The sequence below is a fragment of the Grus americana genome, chromosome 4 (assembly GCF_028858705.1).
Source record: "Grus americana isolate bGruAme1 chromosome 4, bGruAme1.mat, whole genome shotgun sequence".
Classification (NCBI taxonomy): Eukaryota; Metazoa; Chordata; class Aves; order Gruiformes; family Gruidae; genus Grus; species Grus americana.
In genome coordinates, this window is record NC_072855.1 from 76,822,445 (window position 1) to 76,843,407 (window position 20,963).

Here is a 20,963-nt window from a genome sequence, read left to right on the forward strand (position 1 = left end):
AATACAGAGAAACAGAGTAATAGTTTCTGGTCAGAAGACCTTAGTCTGAAAATTGGGGGAAAACCAAATGCAGTGAGAAATGCAGTCAATGAAGTGATTTTCTGACTTTGGTGATGCTGTTGAAACGCATGGATATTACAGAGCAGCAATCAATTTGTAGGGATTTGATTTTTTCACAGTTCCCTTTCTGTTACTCAGGCCCAGCTGGTTCCTGCTCTTGCCCAGGTACTCCTAAGTCCAGAAAGGAGAATGCAAAGAGAGGAGTGGGAGCAGCCAGAAGTGAATATCATTTGCAGCCACAGTGTCAGACAAACTGCAGGGAGCAGAGCAGAGGAATGAACACTTCCTGGCTGAAATGAAATATTGAAAGCCCAGCCCACCATCTTTATGGGGTATTTCCCAGCTTGATTCATGCTCTGATCTCAGGAGGCTGTAGTCACACATCTCCTTTTGCTGCGGCTGAACCAGCAGCAGACATGAGCGCAGCCTGCCTAAATACTTGCTGCTGCGCTCCTGCCAGAGATCTCTGCTCATCTTTTACTGTCCTCAGGGCTGCACCTAGACATTGCTCCTTTATTTTGAACAATTGTTTTAGTCTAAGCTCCTTTATTAGCCTCAAAAGAGTTTAAGAAACTCTGACTACTTTGACCAAGCTGGGTGAGTGGGTTGTGCTGGCAGTGGGGAGGTAGCGAAGGTGTGAAGTGGCTGGGGCTGTAGAGGAGTCAAACTCTGCCTGGCTTTGCTGCAGCTGGAGCAGGATGTGTGACTGCAACCCTGGGCAATGTGCAGAATATCCTTTACCAGAAGCCACTTGTGGGCCGAAGTTTTTTCTGTCAGCTAAGCAATAAGCTCTACTGATCTCACACAGGAGGCATGTGGAGCAAGGAAAGAGGAGAGCAACTAGCCTACCTTTGGTTGGTTTGCCTAAATGCAGGTAAAAAAACCTGAAGTTATGAAAGCTCAGTCTGCAAATATTGGCCTGTGGTTTTAGTAGCTCTGTCTGAAATCCCTCAATACTGCTCAATAACCTTTCACCTAGCTTTACTTAACCTCTCCCTTCCTTTTGCCACATTTCTGGGGGCTCTAAGGAGGCTGCAGCAATAACTTCTCCCTTACTATATAAATATAATTTCATGCACTCTTCCTAAAACTGCACCTTGAGTGACTGCTTCCATGCTGTGCCTTTTCAGTTCTTCTGAGCATCTTCAAAAGCAGCAAGCGCTCTGCACAGCATACATCCAATTCTGTTATGCAAAGTAATTGGGCTCGGTCAATCATGAGAGTCCAAATGAGCTGAAAATGCTGTTTTCCAGGTCAGTGTACTTGAGAGAAAAGGGATGTTGCTACTTTTGTTGCACACTTTGCATTATATAGCTGATTAAAAATGAAGACTATAAGCAGAGTGCTTGGTCATGCTGCTGCCTGACAATTTATTGTCCGGGAACCTTAGTACAGAATTGCTTAAAAAAGTGCCACTTGCACTGGTCTATCCAGGATTTTGCAATATTTAGCGAGACAGAAAAGGGCTGGATTTCTTTTGCAAGGTTTGCTGTCTTCCTTCTGTAGTTTTCTTCATGAGCTGCCACATGGTACCAGTGCTGCTGGGGCTCACCTGCCAGCCACACACAGCTGAGGCTTTGAAAACTGCCACGAGCATTCAGAGCAGCTGCAGCCTGCTGCACAGGTGGGAGGTTCATGGAAATGTGCATAGAGAAGGTCTTTCTCATAATCATCATGGCTTTGAAAGGGAGTTATGGCCAGTTAAAGTTGTCTAACAAAAGACAATACTCTCTTCAGTTGAGTACTCTGTTTCTTTGAACTCTAGTTCCTATATTGGTTAAAAAAAAAAAGGCAAAAAAACCAAGCAGCGAAAGCTTAGTACAAAGAAGTATCTTTCTGCAGAGAAGAAAAATCATGTGATGTCTTCTAGTGCTTCGGGACCTTTAGCACTAAAATACCCTGGTCTTGGTTCCTTGTGTAAAAGTCTTATTTTCCTATGCCATAGGTCTAGCTCTTGAAACGCATCCAAATATCTTGTTTCTGCCATGGAGCTTTTTTTTTTTTTTGCGCAGGCTGTCTTCATGGCAGCTCTGAAACTGCCATGAAATTGCAGCTTATCCAAGTACTAGGCAGCAAGTCAAAAAAAAAGCTCTTGAGTTTTACTTGTCCTTATTTGCTACTGTTGGTATTTTATTGTAGTACCTTTGTAAATGATTTTGCATTCATGCTTAATGAAAATACATTTCTGTTATAGTATCTGTATTGTAAATATCAAGAATAAAATGAATTATTTTGTTATCAGAATGAAATTCACCATGCTTATTTACTCTTATGATTAGGATAGATGGGTTTGTTTATCGGATAATTTTATCAATTGCCCTTCAAGAGTTTCCTCAGAACCTGCAGTGCTATCCCTGTGGATTGCCTGTCTAAACTGCAATAACTGATAAATTCTTACCACTTTCAGTTTTTCTGGTAGTTCAAACAAAGAATTTAGTATTTCTGCCTAAATCAAGAAGTAATCTTGCTATAACAGGTTGGTAAGATGTTTGAGCCTTGCAGTTTGCTTTCTGGTCATGCATTGCTTATTTTTAGAGTTGGTTTAAGCTGATTAGGAAATGAAGGTCTGAACTTGCAAAAGACATCAGTATTTCTTGAAAACTTGCCTTGGGTCTAAGGCTTTTAGGGTTTGTTTTAATTATGCCACTGTCCATTCTCTGGAAGTCATATTCCACCATTATGGTGTATCAAGCGAATCAGCCCTAATTGCTAGTTAGATCTGCAAAGTTGTAACAAGCCCTTAAATGCACAGAAGTCCTGTGCGTCCTTAGCAGAAAGAATGAGAGAGAAGAATTTTCCTACCAAAAAATACCATTTTAGTGTTCACAACAGAGCAATTTTTACAAGATATGAATGTTTTTAAAAAGGAACTTTCTGGGAAAAGAAATTGAAAAAGCAGGTATCTGTTATGAAGTGTTACAGAAAACAAAATGTGCCATCAAAAAAACTGTGAGCTGAGCACCTAGTTTTGGATTTCAAAGCCAATTTAACCATTTTGATTGCATTTTTGTTAAAGTTGAATGTAAAATTTTTGAAACTGCAGGTGGGTGGGTGGGGCTGAGGGAACATGACAGTCTTCATACAATCCCCAAAAGGGTTGACTTGGATTTTGTAGACACAAAGTAGTAAAATTCATAAAGACTGCTTGTTTCACTCTTTAAAATTAATTTCTGCCACAAAGCACTTAGAGATTGCCCGTGTGACACTGCTCGAGTGCTCTCTGCGTACCAGGGAGGAAGGTAGCAGGAGTTCAGTGCAGGGCTAGCTCTGCTGTCTGCATTGTCACATTCAGAAGACAGCTGACGAATTTGCCTTCTCTGCACTTCAAGTTTTGATGTAAAGTTTAACATTGCTATTTCTTTCTAAGCAGGTGCGACAGTAAAGAGCTTGATGTTGAAATAAGGAACCTGATAGAGAAGAGTAATGCCTACCAGACACGCGAGGACCCCAGTCCTATTGCCCAAGAGAGTCCGAACCCTCAGAGAACTTCATGTTCCCTTAAGGTAAACGCAGTCTGCTTTTGCAGTGTTTATCTGCCAGGAAAGAACATTCAGGGGGTGTTCCCTGGGTGCCTTGATTATGCATGAAACTTTTTAATTTCTGAAATGATGCAATGAACTTGCTACAGTCTTTTTTCTGATACAGCTACTTTCTGGTATGAGGAAGACCGAGTGGGAAGATATGTTTTATAGTGTTTTAAAAGGTCAACTAAACCCACTGATTCTCCAAAGTGCCACCCTCTGTAGCCAGCTGTGCTTTTTGGGTAACACAGATCCACAAAACTGTATACCCCGAGAGCACTGACATTTCTTTAGGTTGTTGGTAGTTCTGGTTTAACTGAGGATGAGCAGAGGTGTGGGGGACAAAGATCCTTGTGAGTGTCAGAAAGACTTTTAGATAAATAGGAAGAAAAAAAGAAGAAAAATGATGATTCAAACCCACACTTCTCTGATATTACAAACAGAAACTTGTAAGCCACCTGCAAAGATGGTCGTCTTTGCTGTCAGTGAAGCAGTGGTTAACAAGCATGACAGAAACTTGTTCTAGGTTTCCCTCTTGGTTTCTCCTTCCCCTCCCCCCCGAATTAGCAGGCTGCTTTTTATCATGCAGTAGGAAGAAAAAAAGGAAATTCCTGTTTTCTGCAAACTGGGAAAGGGAGGAGTGAGAGGTGTGAAGGAGAGGGGTGATTAAGCCATGAATGCCATCCACCTGCAAGGAATGACACACTGAATGACACACTTACCTGTCTGTGCGACTCCACTAGAGGGCAGGGGGAAGGAAACCGCTGAAGGCTGCGCCCCGAGGTGTGGTGCAGGAAATTGATGAGGAGGTAAAGGAGAGATGACTCTCTTCTATGAAATCTGAAATTACACAGAGCTCCTTTCACATGTAAACCGCCATCTCCAAAATGACTCATGACCTTGGGGCAGGAAGCTGAGCCTAAGGAGGTGCCCCAGGGTCAGACTAGTGGGATTAGAAACAGAGAAAGAAGAGAAAGAAGCCACAGGGAGGAATGGGGATTCCCAGCCTCAGGGGAGGAATAAGCATGGTGAAACAGAAGTCAGTGCAGAATCAAGTAGCATTGAGCTATGAAATTACAAGGCAGAACAGCAAGCCACAAATAGTCTGTGGAAACACCTGGTCCCCCATGTTAACCTCCCTCTAACAGAAGGAGATGTAGGGAAAGGATTTGGAGGGTGTGGGGAGGAAAAAAAAAAGGATGTGCTCACCTCAGCTGTTTCCATGAGGTGCTTCAGCACTTCACACAGAATACCATGGCAGTATTTAATCTGCCGTGCTTTTATGCCTTTTGCATTTATAGCACTCGTTTGCCTGTGAAAGGTGTGCGTGTGTGGTTTTCATAGGTTAAAGGAGGAAGGTTTATGGTATTTCTGCACTAAAAATATACTGGCTATTTTTTATTTATACTTTTAAGTCAAACAGCTTTTCACTTGGCTGGACTTTGAGTGACATCTTGACAGTTGTGATGATAAGCTCCAGCAACCTCAGTATAAGATGCTAGGAGTACATGGATTGTGTGTTTTGGAAAAGGAGGTAATATTTTTAACAAACCTAGTATACTTTCAGTAATGAAGCTTATAAAATAGTATTAAAAACCCCAAACAAAACCCAGAAAATGTCAGTTTGTGAAATGAAATACTGATTTAGACTTAAAATGAGAGGGAAATTCTACATTTAAAAATTAGGAAAAAGTTAATAATGAAACAAAAGTGTACCCTTCCCTATAGTGTTGGTCATTCATCCAGAAGTTATTTGGCAGAGCTAGTAAGTATTTTTTATTCTGTAACTTTTTTTTCTGGAGTGAAGAGTATAAATGCAATAAATGGCATTTCCTTCTGAGCTGAAATCACTTTTGAGACTGTTATCTGGAAATGTCTTTAAACAAATTCCCTTTTTCACCAGGATTTTTTTCCGTAAAAATATATAATATTACTGTGGTTTTAAAGGCAAATATTTGACAGAGAGAAAATGTAGGTCTGCAGAATTATCTAATTCTCAGCACATCCTTCAGCCTATGATTCCTTTGTGTGTAGTACTTTCAACTGGAATAAACTAGACTAAATACTATGCATCAAAATACAAATATTATTAAAAAGTACTCATGCAGAGTGTTTTCAGTATGTTTAGGGCTTCATCAAGATTTTACATACAAGTAGGATGTTTTCTGGGGAGGTGAGGGTAGATAAAAGTATCAAATAAGAAGGGAAGAATAGCAACTAAATTAGTGCTGTGTCAACATAAAGTGAAGCTGACAGAGATAGTGTATTTTATGAGATCAATTGGTAACAAAAAACCCCAACAACAAACCAATAAACTTTCAAGCACCTAAACTGTTTTGGGTGTGAACTGAGGAAGAAAAAAAAAAATAGGGATATCTGTACTTGCAATTACTGTGTTGTAAAACTCAAAATAGCCTGTTTGCTACAGTTACAAATTATCATCCAATTATTGTTCCACGGAACTGGGATTTTAATCATGAGGCCTGAGTTTGCGAATGCTTAGGTACTTGAGTAGCCATGCCCTTCTGTTTAGTCTCAGTGGTGATGATGGAAAACAGTGGATGAAGGAAGTCCTGAAACAGAAGCCTGTGGTATGTTTTACTTACTCTGAAACCACATCTTGCTCTAATTTTATCTGGTTCTCACATATTAAGGCACACATTTGCATCTGCACATATTTTTCTGTCAGACTGAGTACCTAACTGAACAGCAGAAAAGGTTGAGGCTGACATACTTAAGGGAAAATCCCTTTCTAGCATGCTTTTCTGGGTGAAGCATGCGGACCGGTTTTAGACAGGAAGAGGTAGATTCTTCTTCTGGTTTAAGACCTGATTGTGTTCTTCAACTATAATCTCTCATTTTTTTTATTTTTTTTTTACCACGTGCACCAGATTGGGAAAAGGAGTTGCAATGGATATCATAGCAAGCACTGCTAGCATAACAGCAGCTTTTAGGAATAAAGCCAAAAGCAAAGCTCAACCAAAATGTAAGCAAACAGAAGGCTCCCCAGAAGTCACGAAATTTTAACCCAAGTAATCTCAGAGTAAATCTAGCTTCTACAATTCTGCAGCTGAACAGTACAATACATAAAACAAACCTCACAGCAGACAGCTGATCAGCTAGGAAGAAAAAAAAAAAAGACTATTTTACCATTTTGTCATCATCAAGGAAAGATTCACTTTCTTGAATCAAGCATTTTAATGGTTCTTGGTTTCACTGCAGTTACTGAACAGACAGAATTTTCAGAAGTGATGAGCGGCTTGTGAGTACCTATTTTGTAATACTGTAACAGATGTCTTTCCCAGAATAAAGATCCAGCACTCTGAAAATGAGAACTTTTATCTTCTTGTGATGCTGATGCTTGTAAGAGGATTCAGTGTTGGCCATAGCTCCAAGGCTTTGATTTTTCTTCCATTGCAAGCTTCCTGAAGATGACTTGAAAGGCTTTTACACTTAGAAGGACCAAGTTTTCCTAGAATACAAACTAAAATAATTCTCATTTTTAAACAGGGAAAAAAACCACCCCGAACTCAAAGCTGCTACTAATAGTAATTACAGAATATCATAGAAATAGAACAGAAATTAATAAAAGGCTTCAAAGCAGTTCAACCCATTTCGTCCTTGCAGGCAGGGTTGTATGCTGCCACTTGTGAGTTAACTCAGTGAGCTTCTGAGGGGCAGAAAATCCTGCCTGGTCCCATTTGCTTCCTGGGAAGCTTTTTCCATGCCTGGTAGCTGACTGGCTTATTCCGGCTCCTCACAGCAGTGTCTCTACAGGAGCTTCTGGCTACCAGCTCCCTGCCAGGCATTCTTGGCAGCCACGCTCCAAAGTAGCTGAAACTTTCTTCTCTGAGCATGCTCAAACTGATTGCCATAAGAGAGGATGTTCCCCCTTTCACCCCACTCTTTAAAGTAATACAAGACAGCTATGGACAAAAAAGAAAGATAAAACAGGTATCATCTGCCATAGTGATTAGAGCTGCCTGATGAGTTTTGAAAAATACATGGCCAATTCTCTTCTGTTATCGTTGCCTGTAGCACAGAACAAAAATCATAAACATCAAGGATAATGCTTCATAGGCTAAGTATGAGTATGAATAGGGTGAAAAAAAGGAGTGTGAAGAGTGGGAGAAAATTGGATAAAAGTCTTACTAAGAATTCATGCTGCTTAAGAGAATTTAAATGTTTTAAATTATGATTCACAGATATTACAGAAGGTTTCATATGCTTAGTCAAACTTTCATGTGCAGGTTTGCTCACTATAATGTTTTCTTAATACGTTTAAACATGTTTTGATAATAGAGATAGAGCAGTGGAAGCCAAGAACAGAAGGGCTCATGTGGGCATTAAGGAAGAATTTTTATAATACACCTAGAAGAGAAATTATCAACCACTCTTCTAGGAGGAGCCAGGTGTCACCAGCTCTCCAAAGAGAAAGTGATTGTTCTTGTTGTATTGATTTCATTTTCTTAAGCTACTGAACTTCATTTGCTTGTCTGGAGAGCAGACTCTGCTGTTTCTCTCCTTTGTTTTCCATGTCTACTCGAACTATGCTCAAATGTAAAGAAAAGTTTGTTTATATTCAGTGGCGATTGGTACTACAATTAATGTCACAGCCCAGCAGTAGGAGTAATGACATTTTCTTTCCTCATTTGGGATGGGTAGAAGGAACATCAGAGAAGGGAAGGAGGAGTAAGGGATCAGAAATGGATGGAAAGAGAACGTAAGTTAGTTACGCTCTTGCTCTAAAATGTGTGATGGATGCCAGCTAGATGAAGGTCTGTATGTCTGTGTATTTTAGGGAGGCTATAAAAAGTAACACAACTTTGACCACTGCAGACTATGATGTGGTTTTACATGTGTTTATGGAGAAGTCAGAGGCAGTTATACTGTAAGAGGTTTCCAAGTTTGTATTTCTCCACTCCAGAGATTATTTCCTTCAGTCTGTTTTCTTGTGATTTTTTTTTTTAGTGTAAGTAGTAAATGCCATGACACAGACTGACTTGTTCATTTAAAGAGGAAAAGACTAAATTAGGGAAATTAAGGTTCATGCAAGTATTAGATTGGGATTTATAAAACTTGCTGACCAGTTTATCACTCCGTTACATCACATTTAGCAAGTCTTGATTTTGCACATTAGCAACTAAAGTAGGTATGATTTCACCACAGTAAAATCTGATTTTTAGCTGTCTGTAACAAGAGTGTCACTAGATTTTCCCCTCAAGACCTTTACTGCAGTGTTAGAGATGGTGCTGATTTGCATGGCAGTGTCCAGCCTGTATGTAGTTGGGATACTGCCCATGTCTGAGGTGCCATTTCAGTCCCTGGCTGCAAGAGTGGCTTAGGCAGCTCCTGGGGAGCACTCGCCTTCATTAGCACCAATGGACGTCCCCTCAGCACAGTGCACGGCTGACATCGTTCCCCCTGTGCAAAACAGGCACGCTTGGTTTCTCCTTGGGTATCTTTGCTTTTCTGTAGACATTTACCAAACAGTGCAGCACCTAGCAAACTTATACTGTATTACCTTTGGACAACACTGCTAACTATGTTTTCCTCCAAAATTTACTTTCCTGGTGTTCTGTGCAGACCTGTTCACGCTTTGCAGACACCCTCTTCAGCTGTCATTTTTGCAGAAGCTTCCTGAGCTTCCTGTGACTGTGTAGCACATGGACAAATTTTCCTTCAGAATCTTTAACTGGTCTGGTTTCTTCGGGCTGGAAAACTTTAACAGGTCTTTGAAAGTTTGCCTGGATCTGGAAACAGTTTTTTAGGTTTGCAGCTGCATTTACAGTCTGGTTTTCAACTAGAATTTTCCAAGCCATTTAAAACTGCATATTTGATTCAATAGTTTGAAGTGCTGGGGTGAGGCAAGGTGTCTGTGCTTGAGTATCATTGCTCTTGAGAGCAGACGTGCAACATGGAAGATTTCTGATTGTATTTTTATGAATCAGATGCTCAGTGTTGGTACTTTGTAGACAGAGACAGACTCTGATTCCATGAGTTTATAATCTATAGAACTGTAGCAGGCCAGTGCAAGGTAGCAGGACATTGTGAGAAGATGATAGATAATTGCTGCTCATGTCACTTGTGTCTAGTTACAGTACCCTCTCCTTCAGCAGCTGACTCTTGACTGTTCACGTGCCCTAACTTAAGTACAGTCAGAGCACAAAATTATGCAGTAACAGCCTGCAAATGATTGCTGCAAATGCAGCTGTGACAGACGGACAGATCATGGGTGAAAGGGGACAACATCATTCTCTGATCTGGCACTAACATCTGGATGAACTTTAGCATTCAGTTGGTCTGTTTCCCTATGTGTATAATAGGGTTATTGCTTCTTCTGCAAAGAACATAGACATTAACTTTTAATAATGTTATAATACTCGACCTCTTTCTTAAATGTGTGGTGCTTCCTCTTCCTTCTCCACTATGGGGATTTGATGGTTTAACTATTACTACATTCTCTCAGGTAGCAGAGCATATTTACTTATTTTAGAAGTTGGCCTTCTCGCATGTCCCGGAGCATGGCCTTCTTGTTTCACTCAACCTTGCTTTGGTTTACTTGGTTTCATTGCCTGACAGTTACTGGCTTGTATTTCTTACAATATGTTAAACTCTACAGAAATGTCAGGAAATGCAATTGTGGAAATTGCCCTTGTGTTATCAGCCAGTAGTTCTTCCTTCTTTAAACCAATGCTGTACCTGGGAGGGATATTTTTTGATGGGTAGGATGACTCCTATGTAGAATCTAAAATGTCTTTATTAAGATAACATTTGTTTTTTGATTTCTCTCTTTACATCCCATAAGTTTTCCAGCCAGTCTATAAACCAGGAAAAAATAAAAAGAACGTCAGGGTAGGGAGGATATATTTCATATGCAAATGGTATAAAATAGTAGGTTTCTTCCAAGTTGTGTTTTGTATCTTGCAAAAGAGGAGTTGCTTAGTCACATGTTATGAACCACAGATCTGGAATGTGGCTGTTGAATTCCAGCATTTCAGAGGATTACTTTACTTTGTCTAAATCTGTTTTTGGAAATTGAAAGAACTCCCGCAGACTATATTATTTTATGTCAAATTTCACAGGCTAGCTTTCATTCCATTCCTTGGAAAGGAAATACGCAACCTCTGCCTCCACTAAAAAAGCCTCAGACCCAGGGATCTTTCCACGATAAGGAAAATGATTTTTTTTTCATGCTTCTTTCTCAAACTTATCATTATTCAGAATTCCAAGACTGAAGTCAGCAATACTTTGCGCTTCTCTATTTTGCCCTGACATTGTATGTGAGGTCTGTGGAAGCCTTTTCTTTGTTAATCTTTCGTGTGAGTTTAACTTGGTAAGGTTAACCTCTTTTTCCAAATGGGAAACTAAGACATAAGTTTGAAGCGTTGGGTACGTTGAGTATTCAAGTGAAGACTTGAGTAGCTTGAAGTTAGATCCATGCTTAGATAAGGTAAGTACTAGAACTGCGAATACAATGTCCTTAAGAGAATAACAACAATACCTGTCATTCTTCATCTTTGTGTAGCTTTTCTTCAGGCAAAGTAAATCAATTTTCCAGTTATGGTTTTCCCCTAAACATCTTGGGGTTTCTGTGGGTGTGCTCTTCCCCATAGCTGTTAACAGACTTTGCTATTACTCCTCTATGAGCATGACTCACTAATTTTTCTGTCATGATAGTTCACACTGTCTTAGTGTCACTTAATACTTGTCATACTTATGTAAGTCCTTTTTTACAACTGGAAGCAAGGATAGAAAACCCTGTCATCTTATTTACTGAAAAAACATACCCTTCCTTCCCTTATACATGCAACTTCCTCTCTTGGGATGAAAGGGCCAGTTGATTGCTATTTACATGCACACTAAGTAGAGTACTGCCTTGCCCGGCATATTAGTCATAGGCAGTGTGCTTCAACCCTCTGGGAAGCCCCAGCCAGGAAGGAGGAAAAGGTTAAAATCAGAATTCCACCACGTATTTCTGAACCTGGGCTGCTTCCACAGGCAGCACTTGCAGATCTTCTGGGTCTTAATGCAATTCTCCTGCTCCTTTAGCCAACGTAAAATATCTGTTCCATTGCTCTTCTTCTTCCAAAGACCCGCAGTGAAACAAATGCTCAAGGCCGTCCTGGATGCGTGTGGGCAGGTGTGAGTGACATGGAAGCCCCAGCAGACCCACTAGAAGTAAGTGACTCTTTTGGCTGTCCTCTGAAGTGCTGTCTGATCAACAGGAATGGCTTGAGCTGGTGCAGGTATCATGCGTGTCACTTTGTAGATTGACAATCATGAACTTATTTTTGTGTTCCAGTAGATTTGTCTGAATGATTTACGCTGTTTAAGAGTAGAAGGAAATGTTAGAAATATTTTTGGATACAGCAGTCTTAGAAAGAAAACCTTCCCTAGTGGGGTTTTTTCCCCCCCCTAAAAGTATCTGGTCATTTTAATTTGTTATACAAACAGTAGAAAGTAGTTCATTTTAGTGACCCAACAACTTCTGTGAGCACTATTCAGGCCAAGTGGTGCCAAGCGTGTATATATAGCTGTTAGATTTGCGGGTTGTCCTATTCACTTCAATAGGACTCTCAAATATGCAAACAGGCCTAGATTCTGAAAACAGTTCAACACATGAATATCTCCATTGACTGCAAGGTAATTGCTTCAGATGCTTTAAGTTAAACATGTTGATGAACTTCTACAGGAAGAGGGATTAAGTATTTTCTGACATGGAACTCAAGTGCTCCACATTAGAGCTCAGCAGGACTGGCCATGGGGCAAATATGTGGTCAGGATTTTTGCTTGTGAAAAGACACAACAAAACTATTGTTTGATCTTCATTGGTATTTGGCATTAAATTCTCTAGCTGAAGAAAAAAAATTTATTTCAGGGTGTTTAAGACCTCAGAAGTGCTCACACTTTTATTCTAGTTTCTCATAGATTGGTTCAGAATTTAGGGAGAGCAAAAAAAATCCCTGACCAGATATCTGAACATAGTATGTTTTATTTTTATGAGCATGTATCTTTTTTCCAGTACAGTTCTCTTGAGAGATATATCTCTAATAGATCACGTGGTTGTTTTCATGACAATCCATAGAAACTTCTTGGAAATTATGATATACAGCATTGTCATTTATAAAAATGAGGGTTTAGCTGTTGTTGTCCTGCATGGGCAAAACTCCACACTTTAAAGACTGGAACAATTGCAGACTGATTTCCTGATTTCTCCAAATGGCCTGTTTGTTTTCTGTATTGCTTGTTTTGAACCCATTGTGACAAAGTTTATTGTCTTGGGCCTGCAAGCACTTACCAAGGGCAATACTACTAATTATTCTAGTTCTTGTAAATGAAGGGAATTACTTATGCCCACTTCAACTTATGCTCAACTTCTGTGGCTTGAACTACTTGTTTGTATTACCATCTGTAAGATAATTAAAATCCTATTTTGTGTTCTGTGTCTCAGATGGGTACAAATAGACATAATTTTGTTTATTTTAGTGGCCATTTGCATAATGCGTCAATTAAAGCACAGACTAAGGGTTAAAGCAGATGTACACTTCAGAATCTGTTGTCAGCAGGTGTAAAGGTACTGAAATACAAATGCAATGTAAGAAAATGTCACTGTTTCAGTTTCTTTACATGCACATGGAAAAGTGGACGGGAGTTTTATATGATAATCTTGACTTGAAGAGAGGATGCCAAAAGCATTCATTTTTGAACATTTCTTTTCTCCAGTCAAGGCACATATTACTGACCAAAAAGAAGACAATATCAGCCAATCCTCTGGAACAACAGATCCTCTCACTGGAAAGGCAGAGACGAGAGGTAATCTTAAGTTTACCCTTAACCTTTACAGATATAACTTCTAAGACAGACATTACAATATCAGTAATATGCCTAGGGCAGGAAATCACTGAATGTGTTACCACTTACACTGTGTTTATGCTGCAGTTGGTTTTACCCACCTGTCCAGCAAGGCCTATGTTTTTCCTGTGGGGATCTCATCCTGCGCTCTCCTGCCTGAGACAATTTCTATGTGGAGACTTTCTGATTTGAATTTCTTCATAGCCTGAAGTGTGCAAGCTTAAAGCTTAAAGCTATGTTTAAACTAGTTCCTATAGTCCTTCTTCTCTCTACCAAGCTAGGCAGAGTGATATTTGGAGAACTGTTCCTAAAAACAAATGATGACTTATTGTAACATGGCTATGAATCTAGAAGAGCAGAGATTTATACGGTACAAAGGGCAAATTTTCTTAATGATCGCTTTTGTTAAGGCCAAGGAACCACTGTGAGCAGTAGCCAGTGTTGTCTTGGTCACAGGTAGTAGCAAACTGGAAGCTGTTATTTTGCTGAGCATCCTAAATAGTTCCCCTGTATCCTACAAAGCAAAATGCTTCAGAGGGACCTATTTGGCTTTCTCCAATAAAAATGCATGCATGCTGACTTCATTCCTACCACTTACATGCATCGTGTTAGCCAATCTTCCCATCTTGCTCGGTTTAGTGGTACTGAGAAAGGCAAGCAGGTTTAGCACCCAGTAGTAACTGCAGTCAATAGGAGTCTTCATTTGTTAGAAGTCAGAGACCTTCTAATTGGAAATATGTTTGTGGGACTTAAAGCAAACTAACAAGAAAATCCTTGGCCATTTAGGAGTTGCAGCTTGGGATTTGTACAGCGTTGCAAATGACTCACCTGTAGCTTATGGTGTATTTGCATGTTTCTTGAATGTTACTTTCTGAACATTTATGTACTTTAACTGAAATACCAGTCTGGCAGGTGGGCGGTAAAGCTTACCAAACTTTAAACTTGCTTTTTCTGAAATGAACTGGCCAGATAATGAGGAGGTTGTGAACACTCATAGCTGGAGGATTAGAATGCCAGTCTATTTTTTATTTATTGACAATGTTGAAATAAGGGTTATTTACTGTGACTTCCTGATAATTACAGCTTCTGGAGGTGAACAAGCAATGGGATCATCAATTTAGAAGTATGAAACAGCTTTATGAAAAACAGGTAACAAAGTTGACTACTTCTATTGGAATATGCATGCCACCTGCTAAGTCTGTGCTTAAGTACCAACCAGCCATAGCTATAGTAAATATCTTAAGAGGGAAAGGCATCATGTTTTGTCTTTAGCTCACAAATTAAAAAAGCTTCATCACACAAAAGTGAAGCTAATGTGTGTACAATCTTCAGTAGGACAAGGTAACCAGAGAAGCAGGGAATCTCTAAAATAGTAGGGACCAGGGTCGACATGGCAGCAGAGATCTTCAGGCCCTCCACAAGGTAATAAAAATCGCTCATGCTTCAGAGCACAATTAACTGAAAATTAGCCTGCAGTGCATGGTATGCCCAGCCACTGATCTGCATCATCACATACTGTATGATGTCCCATCTTGTCTCATCTCTTGTGGCTGGCTTGTGAAGCCTGGAAGCTCACTGGGGCTCCCAATAAGGAGGGAGCTCTCAGATAAATTCTCCATGAATGCTGCCTTCTATAAGCAGAGAGGCTTTTTTGCTTTTGAGAAACTGCTCTGTACAAAAGCTCTTCGTTAAAAAAATAAATTGTAAATGAATACTTTTTATTTCCTTTTTTGACAAGATCCCATTGGCATAACTTTCATTCCTTGCTTGCGGCTGTGTGGCATCTTTGCTGCAGACATTATAATCAGCTGCCTAGTGAAGCTGGCTGCTTACAATTTTGCCTGATGTTCCAAAAAACAAGTTGGTTCATTGACTGATACTTCTCATCTCCTGTTTCCTTCTATGAAAAGGAAGTTTGCAGAATGACCTTGTGTGCTTATCAGGAAAATTTTCTCTCTAATATTTTCCAGTAAGCTTTACTGAGATCTGAATCATTTCTTTGATTATTTTTTTTTCTCCCCCAAAGATAAGAGGAATTTAAATGACTCTTCCTCATTTAATATGGGACTGTTTTATGCCTCTGGCTAGATCACTGGGATGTGTGCCACTGCACAGGGACTCCAAATAGCAAAATTAAAAAAAACCCAAAACAAAAAAACCATTAAAATGGAAAATTCATTTGGAGGGACAGACCAATGGTAGCTGTCCTTTGGCAGCAAAGTAGTGTGAGGCCTGACAGATAATTTGCCCAGGATCATTAAGAGTCTCCACTGGAGACAGAGCAGTGGAGCTTGGAGGTGGGGAGGGGCAGGTCAGTTGCTGGGGACTTTACACACAACCAGATCCACTCCTTTACGCAGATCTGCTGAGAACTGAAAGGATTTGAAGGTGCCTTCAAGGTGCTGTACCTTTCAGGATCCCCAGTCAGCCCACCGTGGTCTGTCACTTGCTTTTCAGCTGGCAGAAATGAAAGCAAAACTCGACGTGTCAGAGAGGAGAGTCAGTGAGCTGGAGGGAGAGAGACATCGTCTACATCCAGAAGATGAGAGGTTGCGAGCCCTGGGCAGAGAGAGGCCGTTGCCGGAAACGGTAGGAGGGTGCACTGTTGTTACCCCATTTGTGCTCGGTATTGAATGCTGTCTTGCCTTTCCTCTTTGTCTTCTTGCGAGTGGCAAGGTGTGGGGCTGTCGCATAGCCGTGAGGTGAGATTGTAGTGTTTGAATACTCTTCAACATTGTACCCAGGGTAGTGGCTGATCTTGTGTCTGATCAGAGAACTATGTAGAGAGTCATTTCAATAGAAATTGGCAGAGAGCACGGCATTAGTGTGCATGGGGATGTAAAGAGCAGATGGATATGAATACTGCAGAGATTTCCTTCCTCGCTGTTCAGTTTGGGGTGAATTTCTGTGTGAACAAAAATGCTACAATGTGTTCAGATGAAATAGGAACTTCATTACAGATGTTACACAAAGTGCTTGGCAATAAATAATTGAAGCTCCAGACATCCACGTTTTGATATTGACAATATAGGCTTTTATACATGGGCTAGCTATCTCAGCTCCCCGTAAATACTAGCGATGTAGTCAGTGCAGTTATTAAGGCTGAAAGTGCCTGGGCTGATCAGCTGCTTTAGCGCGGTGCTCACCTTGCCCTGAAAGTGGTTAGGCAGTCCTTAGGCACTGGCTGTTGTGTAGGCATTCACATCCAAAGTTAGATCCCTAAGCTGAATTTCCACCACAGTAAAACCAGCAACCTGACTGATTGGCATATTATGTGCCCAACGTATAGACGCAGCTTTGTGCCTGAAAACAAGTGGCAATTACATCACCTCCAGGCTCAGATAAGATGTAAGTTAGCTGGTGCAGGAAAAGAAATGCAAAGCCCTTAGCTTTTATCTTCATAAGCAAAACATTCATCTTACTTGCTTATCAATTACGGTATGGTCTTAGCTAAGCACGTGCTTGATTTCCAACCAATAGGACTATTTACGTGTTTTAAAGCAAACTGTGTTATTGTGTACTTGCTGAATCACTGCCTGCGTTTTCTCCGAGCGTGGATTCAATGCAACATAATCCCTTTTCCTGTTCATATTATTAAGGTTTTTACTGCCTCCTCTTTAATATATGATAGCTGTGAAAAATAGCCCTACCTACCTTGTTGAAAAGGTAAGGATGAGTAGTACAGTCTCCCGATTTTTTTAATATATTTAAATAAATAATGAACTAAATAACAATATAATCCAAAAATCTCTTATGGGGACAGGTTAACATGCATGGAACTTCAGCCTTAGATAGCAATTTCTTTACAAATGATATACTCAGCCAGTAAGTGCTTCTATTTACTCTGAATTTCTTTAGTTTTTGGATGTCATGCAGGGATGCAGGACATCTACACCTTTGCAGGGATAGCTGCTAAAAGTAGAGAATTTTGAATGAGCAACGTGGATTGTAACACCCATGTCAGCAGCTGTGCCAACTCAAGTTACGCTATGCTGCCCACAGGGCAGGATGAAGAAAAAGCAGTGCCAGGGGATGATTCAGAAAAATGCATAAAGATATGTTCAGCTGAAAGCATGTGAGCAGGCTTGTTGCTTTAAAGTTCAGCAGATGCAGAAGAAGCTCAAGCTGATAGATCTACCAAGATTAGTTTTTTAGCGCTTTATGGTTTTTTTCCTGCAGCAACTAACATTCTTCATACTTGCATTTGGTTTTATATATGTATGTGTGTGTATATATATTTTTTTTTAATTTTCTTGAAAGATAACAACCCTTTCTTTTTTACTTACTCCCCTATAGCCTTGGAGCTGGGATGGGCTGTACAGGGCAATTGCCAGAGCAAAGTAATAAGACGTTTGTTCTCTACTTGCTTATCGAGTCCAGCAGCCTGACAGTACCTTTTACATTTGCTTACTCAGAGTGGCAGTTCTCTGGGTGCTCTGCTGAGCCATTTAGGAAAACCAGCAGCACCAAACAACCCTGAGGCAGATTATATGCTGCTGTCTTACAGATCTTTTTCTCTCTCTTTTTGTTGTTGTTTTTTCAGTTTTTTGTTTTAATGCACTTGGAGGTATGGTTCTCACAGAATTATAATGTTGTGAACTTTATCTGTCCCCATGTCCTTCATGATCAACAGAGGAAAACTGACTGGTTTGGAGATAGAAGTTTTTGTTGTTGTTGTTCTCTCTGGGCATGAGTATGTACCCATAGGCAGTAATCAAAGACCTGGTCACTGGAAAGTCTAGGTGCCATATCACCTAAGATTTGAATAAGAAGCAATAAGACGTAAGAATTCAGATGGTTCAAAAACCTGAACAAACTGGAAATCTCTAGTTATGGCTACGTTCTTAGAGTTGTTAGCCTCCAAGAAGGAGAATGTCTGCTAGGAGGTAGGAAACAAGGATGGCAAAGGTGAAGAGAAGAGCGTAGCTAAAAGCCTCTGTGTATCTTTGTGTTTTGTTTCTCTTCAGTATCTGAAAACATACATGCACATGCTAGCTTGAGCTAGTTCTCTGGGTGAGTTCCTATACTTAAGGCAGAGATGCCCTGCTAATTTTGCCTGGTTTTGGAGAAAATTAATTGTTCCAACTAACCTAGAACAAAGGAAGATAAAGCTTCTCATGTGTAAGCAACAGTTTCTCAAGGGTGTTTTTCACTGGCTCACTTAACACATGGTGATGCATTTCTCATAGGCCTGAACAGTAAACGCCTAATTGCTGGCTGCACAGAGAGATGCCTGTTGCACAGAAAAAAAAGCATTCATATGGTATCCTTTGCGTGTGATTGTTGGATCTCATTTTTTTTAATCACACAAAGCAGCTGCAGAAGAATATTTGAAATACTTGCTTTTTTTTTTTTTTTTTTTTTTTTTTTTTTTTTTTTTTTTTTTTTTTTTGGTAGAACAGGCCATTCTGTTTTGTATGTCTGAACAGCTTTGGTCTAAGACAGTCTGGCAAAACGGGCTAGTGAGGAATGCATTACCCTGCGAGAGAAGCTTACAAAATGCCACTTGCTTCAGGGTCTGATTTGGATCTTAGCTTCTTTCATTGTAAATAGCTGCACTAAAAGTGATAGGAGGAGAGAATCACGCTTATAGTTTGGCAAATCTGTCCTAATAATTCCTATAACACATCTTGAAAGACTAGTGTATAAATCCTGTTGCAAGTTAGGGATGTCTTTCTTGTAGTTTGCTGGGGTGGCAACAGCATAGGCACATGCACTAGGAAGGGTCAAGCTCAAGTCAACAACAGCTGTGATGGGGTCAAGGAAAGTGGATTTTTAAGCCTTGGTTGGTAGCTTGGTAATTCTTGAGCAGACTGAGACCTGCCCCAGTCTCTCGTGTAGTGGAAAAAACCCTCAGACTATGTGATACTGACATATGGTTTTGTCTTTAATGTTGTGTGACACTAGGAATGGCTGGGACCCCACCAGTGTTTAGCCCTGGCCTTACACTATCAGTACGTAAGAGTAATGCAGGTTTGGGATGATCATCTGTATGGTACTGATCTGCTTGGCTTGCCAGCTTTCTCGTGCCTTTGTGCAACTGCAGACTGTAGAGAGCAGGGATTTAGTCTGGTGTGTTGTCTCTGTCTCATCATATGGTGAATGGTCAAAACAATTTCAACAAACTTTATCATATCTCAGTTTTACTAACCATCCGCCTTCCTGTTGCCTCCCTTCCCAGCTGTGTTTGGGACAACAAAAATGCAGCACATCTGCCAGACAGCAGATGATACTCTGAAAATTGTTCTTGAAAAACGGTTCCATCTGCATTTCAGCAGCATTTCTCTGTATTTTTGCATCCCAGAAAGAAACAAAGGTCCTTAGTGAAGCTCTCCATGAAATGAAGGAAGAGAACAAGCTCTTGAAGCAGAAGAATGCCTCGATGATCAGAAAGAAAGAACACTATGAGTGTGAAATAAGTCGTCTCAATAAGGTATGAACAAGACTGTGCCACTGACCAGGACCTCTTCCTTTAATTCTAGGGTCTCTGTTGCCAAGCAGTGACACTACAAGATGCCCATCTTTTCAATCCTGGGTCAACAACCAGTTTGTGGTACCGAACTTGTGATCACCATTAGGGAGCTTGAGAAACAAGCAAGAACTTACTTTAGCTCATACCTGTGCATGCTGTCCTTGGTAGGTAGTAGGATTGCACTGTAAAGAGGAAAGTTAAGAGAATCTTTGGCTTCTGCTGTGAAACCTCTTTCTGTGTCATATCTAAGCTCTTTCTACATCCTCCCACCTTAGAACAAAAGGGAAGTGGCACAAAGATGCTTTCATATGCATCCAGTGAAACACTGATTAAAAAAAATTCAGACCATTTAAAAACTGTTGTTTTACATATATTCTGTGATTGAGAAAAATGCTCCTATCTTACTGTTTATATACATACATATATATTCATACATGTAAGTATGTATGTGGATATATGTCTCATTGAGGAAACTGCCATAAAATAGCTAAATGGGATTTATTTTTTTAACTGAGGGAAAGTAATAAATGTAGCTTTGTTTAATCAAAAGATCACATAAAGCAGTGGGTGTTTTCTAACAATTTTGTATTTCATGGTGAACCACAAACACTTCCTGAGGAAATGCACTGCAGTAACCATTGCTGTGTAACTTGAAATGATACACAAGCTAAATGGCCGTGATGTGCAACAGTCAAGGCAAAAAAGTAATGCTGCCCTATTAAAAAATCTGACAGAACGTATGAGCTCTAACTCCTTTTGAAATGCATTGACAGGACTTGCTCAAAGCCTGAGTGCAACTTTCATTCAAGATCTGGTTTGTAAAACAACTTATTTCAATGTTTTCTTTTGCTCTCTTTTCTTATGATGTGGTAGGAACTAAGACAGATGGGTAAACAGACCATACTTTTAAATGCAACATCAATTTCATGTAGCATACTTCACTGATTTTCTGTATATTTGCAGTCTTCAAATCTCATGCCACGAATGCGTGTAAGACCGGAAGGGACCCTCTGTGCTCTTTTAAGTCTAGTCCCCTGCTATTGCAGGTTCTGTGA

At 40.1% G+C, this 20,963-nt stretch overlaps 1 protein-coding gene across 6 annotated transcripts in view; it reads left to right on the forward strand.

Moving 5' to 3' along the window:
• The window catches only part of TNIP3 (TNFAIP3 interacting protein 3), an 82,822-nt gene that overhangs the window by 26,640 nt on the left and 35,219 nt on the right, over positions 1-20,963 (forward strand). For 5 of the 6 annotated variants that reach the window (XM_054823820.1, XM_054823817.1, XM_054823816.1 and 2 more), the window contains 6 exons: positions 3,428-3,563; positions 11,676-11,762; positions 13,308-13,397; positions 14,520-14,585; positions 15,894-16,025; positions 19,741-19,869. In XM_054823820.1, coding sequence (XP_054679795.1) covers positions 3,428-3,563; positions 11,676-11,762; positions 13,308-13,397; positions 14,520-14,585; positions 15,894-16,025; positions 19,741-19,869 — 640 coding nt within the window. The remainder of the gene's footprint in view (positions 1-3,427; positions 3,564-11,675; positions 11,763-13,307; positions 13,398-14,519; positions 14,586-15,893; positions 16,026-19,740; positions 19,870-20,963) is intronic. The other variant, XM_054823818.1, reaches the window with a different exon arrangement.